The sequence below is a fragment of the Mastomys coucha genome, unplaced genomic scaffold, assembly GCF_008632895.1.
Source record: "Mastomys coucha isolate ucsf_1 unplaced genomic scaffold, UCSF_Mcou_1 pScaffold23, whole genome shotgun sequence".
Lineage (NCBI taxonomy): Eukaryota > Metazoa > Chordata > Mammalia > Rodentia > Muridae > Mastomys > Mastomys coucha.
The window spans coordinates 117965636-117986642 of record NW_022196906.1 but is presented as its reverse complement, the minus strand read 5'-3'; the positions used below and the strand labels follow the sequence as shown (position 1 = coordinate 117986642).

The 21007-nt window shown below is 41.3% G+C and overlaps 2 protein-coding genes across 4 annotated transcripts in view; one reads left to right on the top strand and one right to left on the bottom strand.

Moving 5' to 3' along the window:
- Fyco1 (FYVE and coiled-coil domain autophagy adaptor 1) overlaps window positions 1-21007 on the top strand; it is a 70143-nt gene that overhangs the window by 36069 nt on the left and 13067 nt on the right. For all 3 annotated transcript variants that reach the window (XM_031345756.1, XM_031345755.1, XM_031345757.1), the window contains one exon: window positions 20511-20606. In XM_031345756.1, coding sequence (XP_031201616.1) covers window positions 20511-20606 — 96 coding nt within the window. The remainder of the gene's footprint in view (window positions 1-20510; window positions 20607-21007) is intronic.
- Cxcr6 (C-X-C motif chemokine receptor 6) lies at window positions 8531-13842 on the bottom strand. Its single transcript, XM_031345774.1, has 2 exons — window positions 13633-13842; window positions 8531-10287 (listed from the first exon to the last, which is right to left on the bottom strand). Exon 2 carries the CDS (start codon window positions 10285-10287, stop codon window positions 9211-9213), a length of 1077 nt encoding a protein of 358 aa, XP_031201634.1. The 5' UTR covers window positions 13633-13842; the 3' UTR covers window positions 8531-9210.

Below are 21007 nucleotides of genomic sequence, written 5' to 3'. Positions count from 1 at the left end.
GCAAGGAAAGAAATGCAATTATATTTAAAGTTGTGAACAAAGAAAGTGTGGATGGAGTAACTAAAACCATTAGAGATTAATACTATTAAAAGGGAACAGCTGCTTTGCACTGGGACAGCAGGAAAGAAAGGTGCCTAAGAGTAAGAACCCCTCATTGAAGGCTTCAGAGTATAAAGATGGAAATGCATTTGACTATTCTTTTAAAGGAGAATGAAAAGATTCAGGAGTAATCTTCTCTAAAATGGTCATCTAGGAAGTGTTTTTCCAAGTATAGCTATGCAGACATTCTGCTACTTCCTCTGTGGTCCAGGAAGACCCAGCTACATATCAAGCTGGCAGCAGAACTTGACATTATCCACATAGTGTTGGCTTTGTGAGCATTGTAGAATGCAAGAGTTGCAGGTCATGGAGGTTTGCACTAAGGTTCTAGAGAAAACCCTGGACAGCCAAGTGGTATATAATAAGGTCAGATTCTCTGGTAATACATGAGTAGACTATGCATGAAAATTAGAGGGTAAAGCCTGAATTGCAGTAGAGTCCCCAGTATATTGGAGATACCAGGAACATGGAACATTTATTTGCCAAGGAAAGCAGCAGGCACCTAGTAGAACCAATCCAGTAGAGAGCCTTTTGGGTCAAAGGCTAAATGTTATATTTTGAATCTGAAATGCCCCTGACAAATTTGTTTTAAATGCTTAGTCCAAGGCTTATCGCACTATTTTGAAGCCCTATTAAGGGTAAAGCTAATACTAAATGTGTCCCACATGCCAGACATGAAACTAGGATTTAATGTGTTTTTTTTTTTAAGTTGTATTGCATTATAATGAAAAAAGTTACATGACTTCAATTTATCTGAATTTGTTAACATTTAAGTAAATAGAATTAAATCACATTCTTGTTTTCCTTTTGTACCCCAACTCCTCCCAGAGACCCCCCCTTCAATACCTATAGTATCTTTGCCATATTCTTTAAAATTTATAAAATATTATAACAATAAAAATTAGTATTATAAAAGTTGTTTGATATAAAACAACAATCAATTTAGCAGTCTTATGTAGATGCTTGTCTATGGCAATACTGAAAATACATACATTTTTCTCAATATAAATTTTAAATAACTCCAAATGTATTAACTGTATATTTCAAAATGATACATCACTACTAATATTTTCTTAAATGAACATAAATATATAAAGTGTTTTTGTTTGTTTGTTTGTTTTATATTAGTAGACTTTAAAATCTTGGCTCTTACTGTGGTAACTTGATACAAGAGTTATAAACGTCAAGCAAAGCATTCAGTCTTACTTTTTGTTGTTCTCTTACAAACCCCTTCCCAATTTAATTGTCTACATCTCTTTTGGGTATATAAATACTTTTAAAATATGTGAGCTGTTCTGAAAACCATAGTATAGTGTAAAAACATGAAATAAACAATACTACTAATAGAGAGGCTGAGATAGGAGAAGCAAGATCTCAAGACCATTATGTTGTACACAGCAAGACATTATCACGAACAAACAAGCCGAAAGTGTATATGGATTGTATCATATTGGACCTATTTCTCCAATTACCAAATTAGAGAGGCCATTGGCTGACAGTCAATAAATTTCTAATTCCTCATATTTTTGGATTTCAATTGATTAGGATATGTTGGTAATGTTAATTTTCATATTAAGATATTAAGAAAAGGTAATTGTTACTTCCTGTTTTTGTTGTAAGAGGTAGAATTAGGTTTGTGTGGATTTGTTGAAAGATTACTTTCTTGCTTCTTCTAGGGTGTAGTTTTGATCCTTATGTTGATGTTTTCCATCTATTATCCTTTGTAGGGCTGGATTTGTGGAAAGATATTGTGTAGATTTTGTTTTGTCATGGAATATCTTGTTTTCTCCATCTAAGGTAATTGAGAGTTTTGCTGGGTATAATAGCCTGAGCTGGCATTTGTGTTCTTGTAGGGTCTGTATGACATCTGCCCAGGATCTTCTGGCTTTCATAGTCTCTGGTGAAAAGTCTGGTGTAATTCTGATAGGCCTGCCTTTATATGTTACTTGACCTTTTTCCCTTACTGCTTTTAAAATTCTTTCTTTGTTTAGTGCATTTAGTGTTTTTATTATTATGTGACAGGTAGAACTTCTTTTCTGGTTCAGTTATTTGGAGTTCTATAGGCTTCTTGTATGTTCATGGGCATCTCTTTCTTTAGGTTAGGGAAGTTTTCTTCTATAATTTTGTTGAAGATATTTACTGGCCCATTACCTTGGGAGTCTTCACTCTCTTCTATACCTATTATCCTTAGGTTTGGTCTTCTCATTGCGTCCTGGATTTCCTGGATGTTTTGGGTTAGGAGCTTTTTGCTTTTAGCATTTTCTTTGACTGTTGTGTCAATGTTTTCTGTGGTGTCTTCTACCCCTGAGATTCTCTCTTCTGTCTCTTGTATTCTGTTGGTGATGCTTGCATCTACGACTCCTGATTTCTTTCCTAGGTTTTGTATCTCTAGGGTTATCTCTCTTTCTGATTTCTTTATTGTTTCTATTTCCATTTTTAGATTCTGGATGGTTTTGTTCATTTCCTTCACCTGTTTGATTGTGTTTTCCTGTAGTTCTTTAAGGGATTTTTGTGTTTCCTCTTGAAGGGCTGTTTACCTGTGTTCTCCTGTATTTCTTTGAGGGATTTATTTATGTCTTTCTTAAAGTCCTGTATCATCATCATGAGAAGTGATTTTATTTCTGAATCTTGCTTTTCAGATGTGATGTTGTGTTCAGGACTTGCAATGGTGGGAGAATTGGGTTCTGATGTTGTGTCCAGGACTTGCAATGGTGGGAGAATTGGGTTCTGATGATCCCAAATAACCTTGGTTTGTGTTGCGTGTTGCTTATATCCTTAGGCTTGCCTCGAATCATCTGGTTATCTCTAGTGCTACCTGCCATTGCTAAATCTGACTGGAACCTGGCCTTCATGTGATCCTGGTTGTGTCAGAACTCCTCAGAATCAAGCTGTCTTTGTGATCCTGTGATTCTGGGATCCTGTGACCCTGGGCTTGTTAGAGCACCTGGGAGTGGAGCTTCCTCTGGGTGTTGTGAGACTGGCTGCAGAGCTTGTGCCCAAGGTCTGCTCAGGACACCAGCTCGGACAGACCAGAAGAAACCTGAGCCACTGGGCCGGAGGAGTTCCTGTGTGCTTGCTCCTGCTGGTCCCAGTTACTCCCGGTATTGGGACAGATGTGTCCTCCTCATCTCTGATCCTGGGTGTGTTAGAGCACCTGGGAGTGGAGCTTCCTCTGGGTGTTGTGGTACCAGAAGGCAGGATTTAATGTTTTTACTGTTAAGATATCATGTCTGTCTTTGCTCTACCCTCATTACTCCCTTTCAGAATGGAAATGGTTTTATATATTAGAAGTATATAATTTAAATTTTTATTTTACAAGGTCTCACAACAGAGCATGTCTTAAGTCTCAAAAGAAACTGAACTTTCAAACACTGTTGATGCTGTTAAGACTACAAGGTTTTCTTTGAAGCTGAACTAAATGCATTTTGTATTGTGAGATGGTAATGAGCCTTTCAGGTCAAGGGCTAAATGTTATATTTTGAATCTGAAATGCCCCTGAGAAGTTTGTTTTAAATGTTCAGTCCAAGGCTTATGCTACTGTTTTGAAGGCTGTGGATCTTTTAGAAGGTGTGGCCTGACAGGTGGAAGTAGAGATCAGAGAGGTTGAGCCTTTGAAAATTTTACCTACTTCTGGTTCCAGCATGAGTTCTCTGCTTCCAAGTCCAATGCTGTGTAAATAAGTCTAGATGACTGCTCTGCCATGCCGTCCATGCTCTGAGGGACTGATACTCTCTGAGCTAAAATAAATCCTTCCTTACAAATACAGTATCAAAAGCCCAACTTCTTGTGGTGAAGGACTTCTTTGAGCTCATGATGACTCACAGTGAGATCTCTGATCTACCCAGAATCCAGAATGGGACCAGGAGTCACCTGTCAGCCTTATCATGTTAATTTTTGCCACATGGGAGGGCCTGCACTTAATCTTCATGAGGGTGCTAGCCTAGATTTTAGGCTTAAGTATATCACCACACTTGTGTGTTCTCTGATAATAACACTGAATTCACTCATGGACAAAACTTTTCATTACCAAATGTAAGATAGCTCCTGTTCACTGTTTCTTTTGTGACTTTGGACCAATTCTCTCCTTTCTGAAACAATTCTTTGGCACATACTTGGTCAGTAGTCATCAGCATTCACCCTGACCCCCATGACCCAGTGGTCTCCAGGATTTCTTTCTTCCTTTTAGCAGTAAACTATATTCTACCATTGGTGCCTAGCAAGACGAATGAGTAGATGTGTAAGTAGACCCAGAGCTAGGAGTCCCAAGAGGATGGCCATTGATTTACAGTGTCTTCTCCCAGGCACCTGGGACTGGGTGAGGTGACTATTCTCTAGCTTCCTCCCACATCTTTCACCTTCCGCTTTCCTAGTAGGAACAGAAACATAAAACTTCCAGACTGCTGACCAGTATGTATAGTTTTTGGTCTTGGGAAATCAGGAACTATTCCAGAGAAAGGAAACTGCCATCACTCTGGCCTGGCCAATGCAGATCCTCTGGGATTGACTGATTGAAGAGCCACCTTTCTACATTCTAGATTGTGTCTTAGCATGTATGAGAGCTTTTCCTTAGCCTTCCTTTTCTTCCCATGTCTAAAACTCAGTCAAAGACGTCAAGAGTCTGAGAAAGTATGGGATGGAGAGCCCTAGATGTTTACCACCATCCCTCACAGGAAACTTAGAGGGAAAGGTAAGCAATCTGAGGAACAAAGTAATGCTAGAAGAACTAAGCTTTGACCCTTCCTGGAAATGATGGAACAAGAAAAAGTCTCCAAACCCAGCTTCACCCTCCCAGAGAAACCTAACAGGATCTCCTGTTGACAGCTAACCTTTCCCCATTCTGGCTTATCTTGAATGGTGACACTTAGCAGGAGCACAAGCCTTGCTTGTAGCAGATAGATACCCTGTACAACCTTTCAGTCATGCCTGTACCCTCTCCTTCAGTGTCCTAGACACCATCACCCAGATTGCCCGTTCTCAGAACTGAGGTTATAGATGGTTGGCTTCCTTGGCCTCTGCCCAGCTCACACATAGCCAAAGTCTCCCAGATCTGGCCTGCTCTCAAGGTACCAAACATATAGGCCATTCAGGGTGAAGAGCATAAGCTCCAGACCCATATAAGCATTCAGACCCTATGGCCATGGCAAATACAGCCTCTGAATACAGCTCCTTTAAGTTGTGCAAGGGAGGCTAGAATACCTTACCCTTCCTTAAAGCAATCAGAGACCATGCCTGAGCCAGAAATTTCCTGTGGAGAGATGTGATTTTTCATGATGTTGGTGCTGAATTTTGATGTCAGCCTGTGCTGTGGGTGTCTACTATGTACACACACTTCTCAGTGTCTTCAACTTGAAGCCTCCTCATCCTTTAAAAAAAAAAAAAAAAAAAAAGCCTTCCCCCTCAGGTACCCAGATTACACTAAATGATCTGAAACCTTCCTTGAGAACCTGCTTGCCAGTCACTTCAGAACCAGGGCTTTGTGGCCAGAATGCATAACAGGAGAACTATGGTCACCAGCCAAGAGATTTGATGCCTGCTATCTTAGAAACAAGAAAAAGGACAGGATACGGTGATCATGGTTAAAGTTCAAAAGCCACCTTATGCCTAAAACCTGTGACTGTAGAGTATAGAGTTGTCAGGCCTTTTGTGTGGTGTAACACCTACCTGAAAGCTCTGCGGCCAGTATTTAGGAGCAGAGAGGCTGCTAACAAGGTCCACCCCCCACTCAGTTCTCCTCAGAAAGTGGGAATGACAGTACCAAGCTGCCTATAAAACAACACTAGTAACTATGGACCTGAAAAACTGGACACCTGTCCAAGATGCTACTTTGTAAGCCCTGTGGAAGGTAAGGTGACTTACAGTTTCTATATTCTGTGCTCCCTTTTCTGCCTTGTGGCACCATCTCCTCATCCCAGACACCAAGAATCCCTGGGTAATCAGATGGTCCCTAGAAGGAAGTCACCATGCATTCACCTCTGAAAACATATCTATGCCTGGTCTTCATATGTCCTAACTGGAGCCAGAACCCATAAGCACTTCCACCATCCTCAGGAATGAGGGGCCTAGTGGGTGGCGGGGGGGGAGGGAGGGACACACAGTATTTGTTCTCAGGCTCTGAAACACATCTAGAACATTCTGGATTCAAGCAGGGTCTATGTTTATCTGGCTCCTACCTCCACTCCACTTAGCAGCCTGACCTTTGATATAGTGTCCTGTTATGAGCAAGGAGAGCAAAGGTGGGGGAAAGAGATGGTGAGTGCTTGAGACCTCTAATACCTCTGAGGGAATGTAGCCAGCAGCAACAGCCTTTGTGCTGGTAGCCTGCAGACCAGACACAAATCCTCTAACAAGCTGGGTTTTGGGGGGTTGGTTTGGTTTGGTTTTGTTTGTGTGTGTATTTATTGCTAATGATGGTATAGGTCCAAGAGGAGATAGTAATATGCCCTAGGTATAGTAAGATACCCAGAGAATGGGGTGAATAGTGGCTGAGGAGGCAAAGAGAAGGAAGGTTCTTTTGCTGTATTTTCTTGGCAACAGACAAGCAAGCTTCTCTAAACTGCATAAAGGCCAGCATAAACATTTCTGTGGGGAGCCTGAAAGAGGGCATGATCCAAAGGTTCTCCCATCTCATCTGATTTCTTCACTGGATAGACAGCTGGTCAGAAATAACCCAGAGAGCATTGTCACTTAGCAGTGTGAATTGATGAGCCACGCCCTGGAAAAGTCTTTCTTGGATTAGCCTAGGGTGGTACTATCTCTAAGTGCTGAGTGTCCAGCCATACCTCTAGAATACCTGTGTAGATAGTTACAAGGCCCTATCACCTGACTCATCTTTCTTCTCATTGAGAGCCTACATTTCCTGAGCTGGGGTAATAGGGAAGTCAGATATGAAGGAAGGGGACTCAGCCCCTCTCCATCAGCAGTATTGCAAATAAAGATGAGTGCACTGACGGTTAACCTTATCACCCTGCAGAAAGCAGCCTAGTTGTTTTGAGTAAGCACTTGGTGTTGCATGTCACTTGCACATAGCAAGGAAGCGTACTATAGCCCTGATTGTGTGTTTGATAAAATGGTGCATGGGGCCATGGACCATGATTATACTCCAAGGCATGGTCAAATTTTTTGAGCCAGACTCCATGTGGCATGTCCAGAAAAACACACACACACACACACACACACACACACACACACAACAGCCTGTATCACTGTACCCACCCTTAGAGATAGCATAAGGAACCTCTACTATATTTTCTAAAAATATAACTTCTGCCAATTTGAAGATCTTTCACTCACAAAATAGATTATGTTGTTTTTCATTTGGTTTGTTTTGAGACAGGGTCTTGTGTAACCTAAGTTGGTTCCAAAGTTTCTCTAGCTGAGAATAACCTTAAACTTTTGATCCTCCTTCCTTCACCTCCCAAATACTGGGATAACAGGTGTGTTACACCTAGTGCTGGGGTTAACCCTAACCCAGGACTCCATGCATGCTCAGCAGGTATCTACCAACTGAGCAACCACCTCAGACAGTGCTAAGTGTTTGATACATATTATCTCAAGTCCTCCTCAAATCAACTGAGAGATTTGTACTTTCTCAATAAAAATAAATGGCCAAAGGTTAAGAGATTTGTTCAGGTAAAGTATGCTAGTATATGTCTTTAACCCCACACCTGAATCAGAGGTAGTAGATCTCTGTGAGTTCAAGTACAGGCTGGTCTACATAGCAAGTTCCAGACTGGTCATGACTGTATAGTAAAGAAGGAAGAAGAAAGAAAGGGAATGATGTAGAGCCATGGGTGCAAGCATGTTGAGAGGTTGAGACTGATTTGTTTCATTGAGGTCATACCTAGTGAATAGCAGGGAAGCAGCCCTAGGCTGCTTCCTCCAGGCCCTGAGCCCAGGGATATCTAGCCTCCTGTGCATTCTCTCAGTCTTTATAGGTAGATGTTCTTATTTAGGTAAATGACTTGGTTGTACAGATACCCAACAAGCACCTATAGTCCTATTCATGTGGTTGCCAGGCTCTAGTCAGCATCAATCTAGTAAAATCACCTCATCCTGGAGCGGTATTACAGAAGTTGAGCAAATGCACCTCACATCTTAGGCAGGAACAGGAAACCACTGTGAAAGCAAGCTTGTCACCATTGGTATAATCCATTTCCTTCATATACTCTTCATAAGAACTCATTATGTTCTTTATTCTAGGCCTAGAAGTTAACTGGGTTGTTTTTGTGCAGTTTGTGAAGTTTTATTTTGTTTGTGTCTCAGGCATACCAAATTAAAGTAGAATGTACCTAAAGATGAGAACAGTTTGAAAACTTTTAAAAGGTTTTATTTCTTAGCCATGAAACTCAAAATACTTGATATATTTGTATGTACATATTATGTGTCACAGACAGGGGAAATTTTTTTTCTTTCTTTCTTTCTTTTTTTTTTTTTTTTTTTTTTTTTTTTTTTTTTTTTTTAGATGAGCAAAGCCACCAGAGTCCTTATATTTGTTATAGTCTTAAGCTCTGTTTTATACATTTTTCTAGCATTACATGGACCACTGAAATTCAGCTAATTTCTTCTGGCCTATTTTCAGTATTGCTGCACTTTCCAAGACAATTCCAATAAAACATAAGCATCCACCCATACAAAAGTCAGACAGACCCCTGGATGAGTTAGAGCTTGGTCTCATTCAAGCAGTGTTTTTGTGGGGGCCTCTCAACTCTCAACTGCTTGCCCATTGAAGAATCTTCTGAACTCAGGAGCCCTGCACGTTATTTGCCATCAACATCTTTGTTGATGCAGCTCTTCAACTTTCAGCCCCAAACTTGATAAAAGAGAACTTGAGATCTCTAGAGTTAACCGTCATAATCTGGATTTCAGCATTCTTGAGGATGAAAGAAAGTGCTTCAAAATCTCAAGACATGCTCCTTTGAACTTTATTAGGCTTAGCTATTAAGAGCAGGGTATATTTATATCTGAGAAGCTTTGTATACTAGCCATAGTTGTTCAGTTACTTCTCCATGATACTCCGCATGCTATAAGCAAAGCTTTTCTTGTTGCTATATCCAGAGGATATAGCCTTGCTCCTAAGAATTCTGATACTAGCGTCTCCAAGTGTGGTTCCTACTACAATTGGAACATACTGGTGGTCTCTACATTGTGAGAGGCAGAATAAGTCTTGGAACTGTCCTCTGAAGACTTCCATTGACTTGAGACTCCTAGGTGAGAGAGGCAGCCGATATCCTTCATAAGTTTCCAGACATTCTTCCGGAACTTTAAGCCAACAAAGGCATAAAGTACAGGGTTAAGGCAAGCTCGAAAGTATGCTATAGCCTCTGTCACTACAATGGCATACTTAAAACTGGTTATGGTATTGTACTCCCAGCTTGTACTTTGGATTAACGTGGTGAGGTTGAAGGGTGTCTGGGTCAGCAGGAATACAACTACTACAAGGAAGATGATCTTTAGAGATTTGTGCTTCTGGAAGTTTCGAGCATGAAGCAAAGTCTTGATAATGCCCGAGTAGCATATAATCATAGTGAGCAATGGCAGGAAGAACCCCAGAGTCATCTGTATAACAAGAACCACAGTGAATATCTCCTCATTGTGGTACTGACAGATAAGCTTGTCAAAACGTTCAACATTGGCATAGATGATCTGTGGCAAAGAAACCAACAGGGAGACCACCCAAATAAGCAAGCAAGTGACTTGGCCCCAGGTCTTCCACTTAGCCTGCTGATTGAAGGCCTTGGTAGCCTGGACCACTACAATGAAACGATCCACCGTGATGCAGGTGAGAGTGAGCATGGACACGTAGAAGTTCATTGTATACATGCCTCGAAGAGTATTGCACATGACTGTGCCAAAGACCCACTCATAAGTGACTGCATAGGCCCAAAAGGGCAGAGTACAGACAAACACCAGGTCAGCCAGGGGCAAGTTCAGCAGGAACACATCTGTCAGATTCCTCAGCTTCTGGTAGAAAATGTATATGATCAGAACCAAGGAGTTCCCTAGCAGTCCCAAGACAAACACTACCAGGTACAAGCAGGGCAAAAAGACCTCTTTGAACCTTAGGAAGCGTTTGTTGTCCTGGCTGTTATCATAGGAATTGTTGAAGAGCCAGACATCTCCCTCGTAGTGCCCGTCATCCAGATCTGTGTCTTGATGCCCATCATCCATGGCGTTTTCTGGGACAAACATCTGTGAATCAAAACCTATAAATTATATTTGGGTCTGTCTGAGTGACGTTCTTTCTTCCCACTGTCCTTATTAACTCCATTTAGAAAACAAATTATTTCTAACCCCATTTGGTATTATGCTCAGTAATAGCAGTATGCTGAAGATGGCCCTGTCCCAGGGGAAACTGCTCAGCCAGAGTGAACTCTTCAGTAATCCTAAAAATCTCAGGTTCCTCCATGTTTGTCCCATAAAATGCTCAATTGTTTAAAAAAAAAAGACACCATGCAGTCAAGTGGACACCGTAGCCCTTTGTTTTTTGTTTTTTTTTTTTATTTTTGTTTTGTATTTTATGTTTTCATGTATTTTATGTATATGGATGTTTTGCCTGCATGTATGTCTGTGAATTGTGTGTGAGCAGTGCTCATCAAGGCCAGAAAAGGGTATTGGACTGCCTGGGACTGGACTTACGTATGGTTGTGAGCTACCATGCAATGCTGGAAATCAAGCCCAGATTCTCTAGAGACTGTCTAACTGCTCTTAACTGCTGAGCTGTCTCTCCAGGTCCACAACAACTGTTTGGAAACACAGAACTGCTGTCTATCATGAAGGCCTGTACCCATCTACGTGGGGACTCATAGCAGGTGCCTACTACTCTCTGACCCTAAGCTGGTCAGTTTTATGTCAACTTGGCATAAGCTAGAGTCATTTAAGAGGGGCTCTCACTTGACAAAATGTCTCCATGTGATTGGTGTATAGACAGGTCTATAGTGGGTTTTCTTAATGAGTAATTGATGTGCAATGGTCCAGCCCATTTTGGGTGGAGACACCTCTGGGCTATAAAAAACTGGATACTCAAGCTAGAAAGGAGCAAGCCAAGTAAGCAGCACCCTCTGTGGTCTCTGCTCCTGCTCTTAATGAACTGTGATCAGGACATGTGAGAGTAAATAAACCCTTTCCTCCCCAAGTTGCTTTTGGTCATGATGCTTTATTACATTAGAAACCCTAACTAAGGCAGCCCCATTCATTGTTTAAAAAAATCATAAAAGCCAAATCAAGTGCCTCTTCTAGGACGCTTCCTTAGTGTTCTCCTCAGGGGCTTGGAGGATGATAAGGACTGTGTGTGACTGGGGAGTACGTCCTGTTTACTCTTCCTCAGCTGTATAGTATAAAAAGAGCAATTGACTCATGGAAACCATGTGACCAGAACTTTGAGCTGGATTTGTTGCCAGGGAATTAAGCTGCCCTGACTCCCCAAACTAAACTTTTCTATTTATGATCGCTAACAGTTTCTGACATCTATGCTGGTGTCTCAGATTCTGGAGATCCCTTTATATTTTGGAATCTCTAGGAAGATATATGTCCCCATGAGGAGGCATGGCTTTAACTTCCTTGATTAGGCATTCAGGGCCTAAAGGTCTCTTCACAATGGAAGGCTAGTTAGAATAGCACATGAGGTAGGGTGGCTGCTAAATAGGTTTGCAGCAAAGGCCACATGCCAGCCTTTCTTGCCCAGGACTTGATCCTCTGTGGTTGTGGTGTTTCTGACCCTGCTCTGCCCTGTGGCTACCAAGGACCACAAGTAGGACATAGGGTAATGTAACCTGTGGCCTGATTGTAGGGGCAGCTGTGATAGCATTTGGCCTGAGAGTGCCAGGCCAACCTTACCAGTGTCCTACATTCATATCCTGCCAGTGTGGGTTCTAAAAGATGCCTTTAAGAAGTGTTTGGACAGAACTTCTGTAGGATTTACCAAGACAAAATATTACATGATCAGATGAGGACATGTAAAAGTTGAAGACATCCTCTCCTTTTAATCCATGTGGTCATTTCTTGCTCTAAAATTGAGTCCTAATTGGAAACAGTGTCCACCTAATGCTTCTGCAACTTTTACCTTCCCTAGAGCCATAATGCCTTTTCTCACTATCAAGGAAGGACCTTGCCTTCCAAACAAGGCTATTCAGTAAACAGTCCTCACACCTAGACCTCAGGCTAGATCTCTGGTCTTGATAAGCTGTAATAGGCATCCTGTCCCATAGCTTTCTGAGGTGCTAAAATAGTGTCAGATATTTGTGTGTATCTTATTGACTCACATGGGGATGATTTATTTTTCACCATTTAAAATATGAAATAAGCAACTTTGCTTTCCCATGAGTTACCTCTAGTTCTCTGTTGTTTCATCACTTGTATTTGCTTTTTAGTTGTCTTATTCTTTTCTGAATCCAACCTTAGCATGACTCTTCAGAAAATGTACAAATCCATATTCAGTGTTGTGTTGGTAAATAGGGACTAGACTATACAAATAGAATATTGAAAATCACTAGACTGGGGAGATGACTGTCAGTAGAATGCTTGCTTCAGCCCACAAAATCGCTGTCCCTTATACCAGAAGTTAACATTTCTTTATAATTGAAATATTGATTTAGGAAAATGGAAAAAGTAATGAAACTTTGATATAATATTTTTTAAAAAGCCTGATAGCAAGTTATAATTGTATATAAAGCATAAAATATAGCCCAAATATTTAAGAAGTACTTCTAATTATTTTGGAAGTTTCAGTATATTTAAATTGCTGGAAACAGAATAAATATGAGAAACACACACACACACACAAAACAAAAAACCCCACCATGGGCTATTACTGTTAAAACAAATAGAAGGTACTTTTGATCTTCCCGCTTCCACCCACAAAGGGCTGGGATTGCTGCCACACCTGGTACTTAACCTTCTGTGGTCACAAAGCTCTTTGAGAATCTCATTGAATCTGTAGGCCTTCTCTGAGAAACAATGTCCATGCACCTATAATTCTAAGGCTTCATGAATCACATATTCTATAGACTCTTGTTTAAAGACCCTTTGATAACATTTATAATTTTGACTCTAGTCTTAAAGGACCAAACTGTGTCAGCATTGGCCTTTGGCAAAATTACAAATTACTTATTTCATCTATTTTATTTATTTATTTATTTATTTATTTATTTATTTATTTATTTTATTTATAGTCTACAATGTCTGCAGTTGTGCATTAATTTATATTGAAACAAGTAGATAGTGATTGTGGATTATAGCTTGTTTTTTAAGATACAAAAGAACTAAAAGTAGAAAAATTATTGATTAAAAATAGAAGGCCAGTGACTAGACTACTCTATATTCCTGGGTGGGTCTGGTTATGCCATTACTACCTTTCCCATCCTTTTATAACCACTTGCTATCCAGAACCAATGAAGTAGTTTTCATATTTCTTTAACCCTTACAGCAACCATGGCAGTGAGGGATGGAAGCCATGAGTATCTGAATTCAGTAGCTTGCACCGTGTCATGCTGCAGGCAGGAATCTGAGAGACCCAACAAAAGAAAGCAAATGACTCACCAGAAAGAGAAGCCCCAGTAGCTTTGTTCCAGAGTGAAGTGTGCTCGCTGAAGATCTGCCTCTGGTTCTCTGTGATGTGGTCTGCGTTTCCGTCAAATACTTAAGAGCTTTCAGTAGAGACCTGCCCCTCTCTCTATCCCATAGGCAGAATCCACATGACAAGCTTGACAAACCTGCCCACTTAATTTGAGAGTCAAAGATGAAGCATGATTCTGATGCTTCATACTCCCTTTTTCTTGGCTTGGCACATATTCTGCTATTAAAACCTAGTAGGATTTCCATCTGTTAACTAAAGGGGAGCAGTGAGTAGATTTGACTTTAGTCAGTCCACTGAAGATGGTAGACTTTTCGTTAGAATCGCTTTGTTTACTGGTCACACATATCTTTGGAACATTTTGGGTCTAGGCCAATACAAAGTCTATGCTATAGATTAGGCTCTGTATGAATGTAGACCCAATATTTACCACAGATGTCTCAAAACATTCCTGAGGGCCAGGTATTAATCTCCATTTACAGATGAGAATGTAGGAAACAGAACAAAATAACTGGTAAATTCAGAGCTACGGGCTCAGGTTTCTGATCATTCCCAGACCAGTGGACCAGGTTGCTTCTAGGTGATTGATTGTGCTGGAGAGTCTGGTGTGGCCCTACACTCTGGCAGGCAGTGCCCACCTACCATGCTTGGCTTGGCTAGAACTGCCTGAGGTTACCCTCCTGGACTTTCCCCCATCTGATAGACACTATGATCTTAATGCAGTCTGGTTATTAGTTTCCATGGGCTAACATTGCTGACTTCCAGGAAAATTACCCTGGAAGTTAGGAACTTAGAGTAGGACCAGAATCTAGAAACTAGTATTTGATTGTATTGTAAGACAGGTATTGTTTGGAGGCTTCCATTTACAACTGTTGGTCACCTCCTCATGGATGTAATGAACAATGAACAAATGAATAGGTTGCATCAGATACTGAGAAGGAGATAGTTAAAACATCTCTCCTTCTAAAAGAACCCTTTGAGTGCTAGAAAGATGGCTCAGCAGTTAAGAGGACTTCCTGTTCTTGCAAAAGACACAAATTCAGTTACCAGCATGCAGGTGGCAGCATACAACCATGCATAACTTCAATTCATATCTACGAGCAAAGCACTAATACACATAAAATAAGTCTAAAAAATATTTTAAAGATACCTTTTAGGACAAGACAGCCCTTTAGATAAAACCACCTGACCCTGGGAAATTTAAGGTCAGAGGGATCAGTTTTACTACATTTATAGGATAGTTCTAGAATGGCCTGAGCTTTGTCAAGCATTGCTGTACTCTTCTTGAAATCATTTGTCTTCCTCAGGGAGAACAGAGAGGCCCATCACAATGCTCTGTGATTGTGCATGAACATCTAAGGTGCATGCATAGGTAACTGTGGTGAGATTGCATGTGTAGATTTGAGAATGTAAGATACTTTTGCCATAGCTCTGCTACAATGCAAAGTTCTGTGTAAAATAAAAGATTTGCAAGTAAATTCAAGGAACTAGTCCATTTGGGACCACTTTACATAAATAAATAGCCTTTTACTGTTCATATCTGTAGTGTTCATTGCTCCAAGGTACTTAAGTTTTTTGACTCAAAAATCTGAACTTCCAAGAGTTATGAAACTGTCCCGCAGTTTCATGAACCGGGTTCTGTCTCGACCGAAGGGAGAAAAGGCAAACCTGAAACACAGAGTTCGAGAACAAAGGGACATGAAGCCAAGTTGAGGGTTTCCAATCAAGGCTCTCCACTTTACTTTTGGGTTTCAGCATTTATACATGAGAGCCAAAGTGGTTCTCTAGGTTACAATGACATTTGCATAACATAAACATTGAGAAGTCAGGGAAGAGTCAGGAGGGAGTCACAAGGGAGTCAGGAGGGAAGATCACCAAAGGCTCCAATGTCTGTGGATGTCCTCAGGCAATAGGCGTTGTTGAGGGTGTAGTTGTATCTTAGCTGAACTTCTAGGGGAACTTCTTTCAGAGATAAGCCGATAGTCTTATCTCTGAAGAAGGTCTTTCAGCTTAATTCCCTAGGTAACTGCCTGGGGTGGAAGCCACCAAAGGCCTGAGGCTGAACTGGGTGTGGGAGGCAACATCTCCTCCCTTTTCTTTTAGAAAAAAGCAGGACTAAGGCATAAGTAAACAGCACAGTTTTGTCTGGGGATTTTTATGGTACTTAGACTGAAATAACCTGAGTATTTGTTATCTCTGGCAGATATCGTTACCCGTCCTTGAGGTCATGCCCAACTAGTTTGATACTACAAACCGGGCTCTTTTCGTGTTTTTTCAAAAACATAGCCACTCAGCGCGTGCCTCTGTCTTAGGTGGATATCCGCCATAGCCCTAGCTCATGGACCACAGGTTTCCAAAATGCACCTTCTTCCCACGCACCCAATGCCAAGACATGCCTTTAATCGCCTGCAAAGTCCATAAGTTGCCAACAGTTTCTCTGAAAATAGCCTTTTCTGAAGTTCTTGCAGAGCCACCATTGTGCTGGGGATGGGCATAGCCTCCTGACTCAGTTGCAAATTACCAGCTCTGACTCAGGGAACCTAGAGAATAGGGCTCAATTCAAATGTAAATTAGGAGGGTTGGGCCTGTAACTTGGGGATGCACCAGCCTTTGGAATGCAAATACTGCAGAGGTAGTGAAAACCTTGAGTAAGTCAGGCTAGCAACTCAAGATTTGCATTAGCCAACCCTTTTTGCTCCGGGTGTAAGCCTGTGTATTGATTGTTTGTTTAGCTTCGGGAATAAGCAGTTTTTCGGGTAAAACGGAAAGAAGCACATTCAAAACTGGCAGAAAATGCTGTCAGCTAAAAATAAAATAAAATGAAAGAAAAAGGAAAAAGACTTTCCAGCAGTGTGTGTAAGCACATTCGCTAAGAAGGCTGTGGCTCTGAGTCCACTTGACGGATTAGTCTTTCAGGAAGCCACCGTGCTCCATCATCTTTCTGAGAAAAAATACATACGGACCCTCTGCCCCAGACCAAGACAGGGTCTGGCCCATGCCAGGCATTGGTGAGCGGTTCCCTCCAAAGTACCATGGCATATGAACTTGAAGTGTTAGGATGCCAATGTTGGTCAGCCGAGGACTGACCTTTGATGTCCGTCTGCATAAAATTTAAAATAAAAAGCACAAAGGCAAGGTGTGCCTTTGGAGACCTCGGAGGGAACAGATTCCCCCCTTTTGTTTACAAAATCCAATTTTTCAGTGTGTGATGTGCTCGCTCAACAATTCCTTGTCCTATAGGGCAATATGGGATGCCAGTTTTATGAATAATGCCAAAATCCTTGCAAAAAGAAATAAAATTCTTGCCAGTGTAAGCCGACCCATTGTCTGTCTTAATTGTTTTGGATATACCCATAACACTGAATGCTTGTAAACAATGATCAATAACATTTCTGGAGGCTTCTTCTGTTTGCAGGGAAGCAAACATATATCCTGAACAAGTATCAATACAGACATGTATATATTTAAGCTTTCCAAATTCTGCATAGTGAGTTACATCCATTTGCCAAATATGATTGGGTATAAGGCCTCTTGGATTTACCCCCAAATGCAGTACTGGAGTTAGAACAATGCACTTAGGGCAATGTTTAACAATCATTCTTGCTTGTTCTTTGGAAATTTTGTGTTTAAGTCTCAGAGTTTGGCTAGACAGATGGAATTTATCATGATCCTGTATTCTGTTGCCTGTGTTTTGCATTTCCTCAGAAATACTTGACTTTCTAAAATAGAATTGAGAAGACATTGGACTGGTAAGCACTATTGCTTGTCTTATCGTGGAAGTCAGTTGTGCTGATCTATCACCTTTTCTAGAAACCTGCCATTCTCAAGTCATAACTATTAGGATATCAACTCCAGGACTTGGTTTTAGTTTTGTTTGTTTTGTTTTGTTTTACATTTTTTGCTGCTTGGGGAAGAGAAGTTAGCTCAGGGCACTGAGTTAACAGAGTTGTGGAGGACCAATTGGTGGCTGAATATCCCTGAGGGAATAGCTATCCATTTGCAAGTGAGCCAACTTCTCTTCCCCAAAGCAGCAGGAGCTTCTGTTCTTGGCAGCCTAGACAACTGTTATCTACTAATAAAATGAAAAGCAAATTACAATATTTGGAATTGTGACAGAGGAATAGTAGAGGCCTAACTAGAAGTACCCAGATGACTCCTGATGCAGAGAAGTATGAATTTCAGATCATTTTAGGGGTAGGGCCCTTAGCCTCTCCCTTATTTTTGTACCACTTTATTCTTTTTTTTCTTAAGACTTTTATCTGTGCAGATATTGTGCCTGCATATTTATATGTGCACCATATACATGCAGTGCCTGTGGGGGGCAGAAGAGAGTGTCAGATCCCTGAAACTGGAGTTGCAGACAGTTGTAAACCACTATGTGGGCACTGAGATCCAAACCTGCATCCTCTATACATCTGTGTATGTGTATATATGCATATGACTGCCCATGCCTGAAGAGCCCAAAAGAGGGCAGGGTATTAGATCTCTTGGAACTGGAGTTGCAAGCAGTTGTGAGCCAATATGGGTGCTGGAAACTGAAGTTGGGTCCTCTGGAAGAATAGCAAGTACTCCTAACCTTTGAGCCATTCTTTATTCTTTAGTAAATTGGAGTATTGATCACATGGGCACCTGGGGTAGAAAAGTCCCTTACACTGAGGCTTATAATGCAGACATTTGTTAAGCATAGACTATGTATGCAATGGGATTCCTAGGAACAATGGGATCATTACTTTAGAGCAGTGGTTCTCAACCTGTGGGTCCCTTTGGGGGTCACATCAGATATTTATTTATATTACAATTCATAACAGTAGCAAAATTACACTTATGAAGTAACAATGAAGTAATTCTATGGTTGGGGGTCAACACAACATGAAGAACTGTATTAAAAGGTCATAGCATTGGGAAGGTTGAAAACTACTGCCCTAGAGAAAAGAGCACAGCAATAGACTGGTGGGGATGTCATCCTAAGAAGCCAGAAAAGCTAAAGGTAGGCCCTACTGCTGGAGCAAGAAAAGGAAAAAAGTCACTTGAGAACACTGATTTTTCTGGGCTGAGAAAACCATGTCAATAGGAAAGAAAGAACATAGCTATTGAAGGAGATAGGGTGTCCTCTAGTGGTCCTGCTTGTGCTTCCTGCCATCTTCAAACTTGTTTTATCCCTTAATGCATTTACACGACTACCTAGGAAAGGCCAAAGTTCCCCCCCATAAAAAAAAAAAATTGCTGCAAGCCAGCATGTGAAGATGGAGTGAATGTGCCTAGTGTCCAGGCAGGCAAGAGCCTTTGGTAAGAAGAAGTTGAGATATACTGACCATACCCCTGAGGCATTTTGAAAGAATCCTCTACAACCCTTGAAATGGGTTATAACATCTGGAGAAGTCATACTGGGCAGACAACCTTCTAACTAAGGCCTTCACATGGGAATAGACCATTTTCTTTTGGGCCTATGCCTTCCTAGGCATAGTTGTCAACTGAAGTTGGTTGGATTATGAGACTCCTGAGAGCTACCAGCCACACTGAACAGAGAGCACTGGGTGGGAACATACTGAGCTTCAGTTAGGGTGTCTGATTATGGCACCTGCCCTGCCTTGGAGAAACAGCTGTGGCTCATGTCCCCATCTAGGAACTTTTATCTGCCAATGTGTTTTGAGGGTCAGTAATTTTGCAGGTGTTCACAATGTTCCATGGTCAGATGAATAGAAGAACATGCCAGATAGGGCACTAACAGCAAGAAACTTCCATCCAAATCTAGCTTGAATCAGTGAATTTAGTGGTGTTACTTACAGGAATATGGGGAGCTGCCTCACAAAAAGCACACACTAGAATAGGTGAGGACTAGTAAAAGCTACATCTCTGGAGTTCTCTGTACAGCTTTCAGATTGCTCCATGAAGTCTCCTCTCCCCAAAAATCATTTGCTGCTTTTAAAACTGGGGTGGAGGGGTCAGGGAATGGAGCTTGGAGTCTTTTCTCTTCTTTTCTTTTCCTTCTTTCTTTCTCTTTCTTCCTTCTTTCTTTCCTTCTTCCCTTCCTTCCTTCCTTTCTTCTTTTCTTCTTTCTTTGAGACAGGGTCTATGTATGTAGCTTGCCTTGAATGTCAATCAGGCTGACCTGGAACTTATAGAGATTCACCTGCCTCAGTTTCCCAAGTGCTAAAGGCATGTACCACCATACCAGGCAAACTGAGTCCTGCAACACACTTCTGACTTTAGCTTACTGAGTATTAAGAGCACTTTCCTATATCCAAGAGGGAATGTTTGAATGGGAAAACAGCTAGACAACTGCCTAAAATAATTTTCTAGGAGGGAGATGTTGTATGCAATACTTGCTTCCTGGGTTTTGGTGGTCCACAGAGTACACTTGGGAAATTGTGATAGCCCTAGTGCCAAGGCAGCTCCTTTTGTACTCCTGATGGTTCGTCCATTAGGAAAGAAAGAGGAGGTAGGTATTCACTCTGCCCTCTTTAATATATGGCTCTGTCCCACCTCTGCCTAGACTTACTGTTTTACTGACTGAGCTATAGTCATGGTGTCTGATTCTGGAACCAACTCTGCAAGGGCTCCAGTTCTTGTGCCCTGGGGCCAATACTAAGAAGGAAGGAGGCAATGATGCTGTTGTCATCCCTGCCTCCATTACTCATAGAGGATTTGCTGGTGTGGGAGAGGAGAGTGACCCATTGGTGTTTGTGTTCACTCACACTCCCTCCATGCAACCTTTTACAGCCCTATTGTCTTCACTTTTCCCCACTGAAGTCCTTGCTTCATTGCAGATCTCCAGTGTAGACCTCAGGCTATAGGACTTTATGTGCTGATAGCTAATAGCCTGTTCTCCTTTGTGATGTTTCAGAGACACCACATCAAACTCATTGACCCCTGAAGACACTGAAGATGTGCCCGTGGGGCAAGATGCTGAAATCTGCTTGTTGAAGTCAGGAGAGCTGATGTAAGTGGCAAGCTGCTGAGAGGGCCTCTTGTACCAGTGGAGAGGAGTCCCAGGGAATGGAGTCTGAAGAAGGAACACTTGTCCTATCAGAGCCAGAGCTGGCCCCACCCAGTGGAATGATGCAGATCTTTGAGGGCAACAGAGCGTTTTTCAGCCTAGATGTATGAGACTCAAACACTCAGATACCAGGCAATCAGTTGTAACCAAAGGACAGACATCAGGCCAAGTGAGTAGTGATTAAAGACACAAACACATTACAGGAGTAGATAAAGCAAAAGCAGGCTTTATTAAGAAAAGTTAACAAAAAGAAATTTTTTTAATACTTCACTTTTATTTTATTAGATGTTTTCTTTATTTACAATATCTCCTTTCCCAGGTTCTCCTCCAAAAGAAAAAAGAAA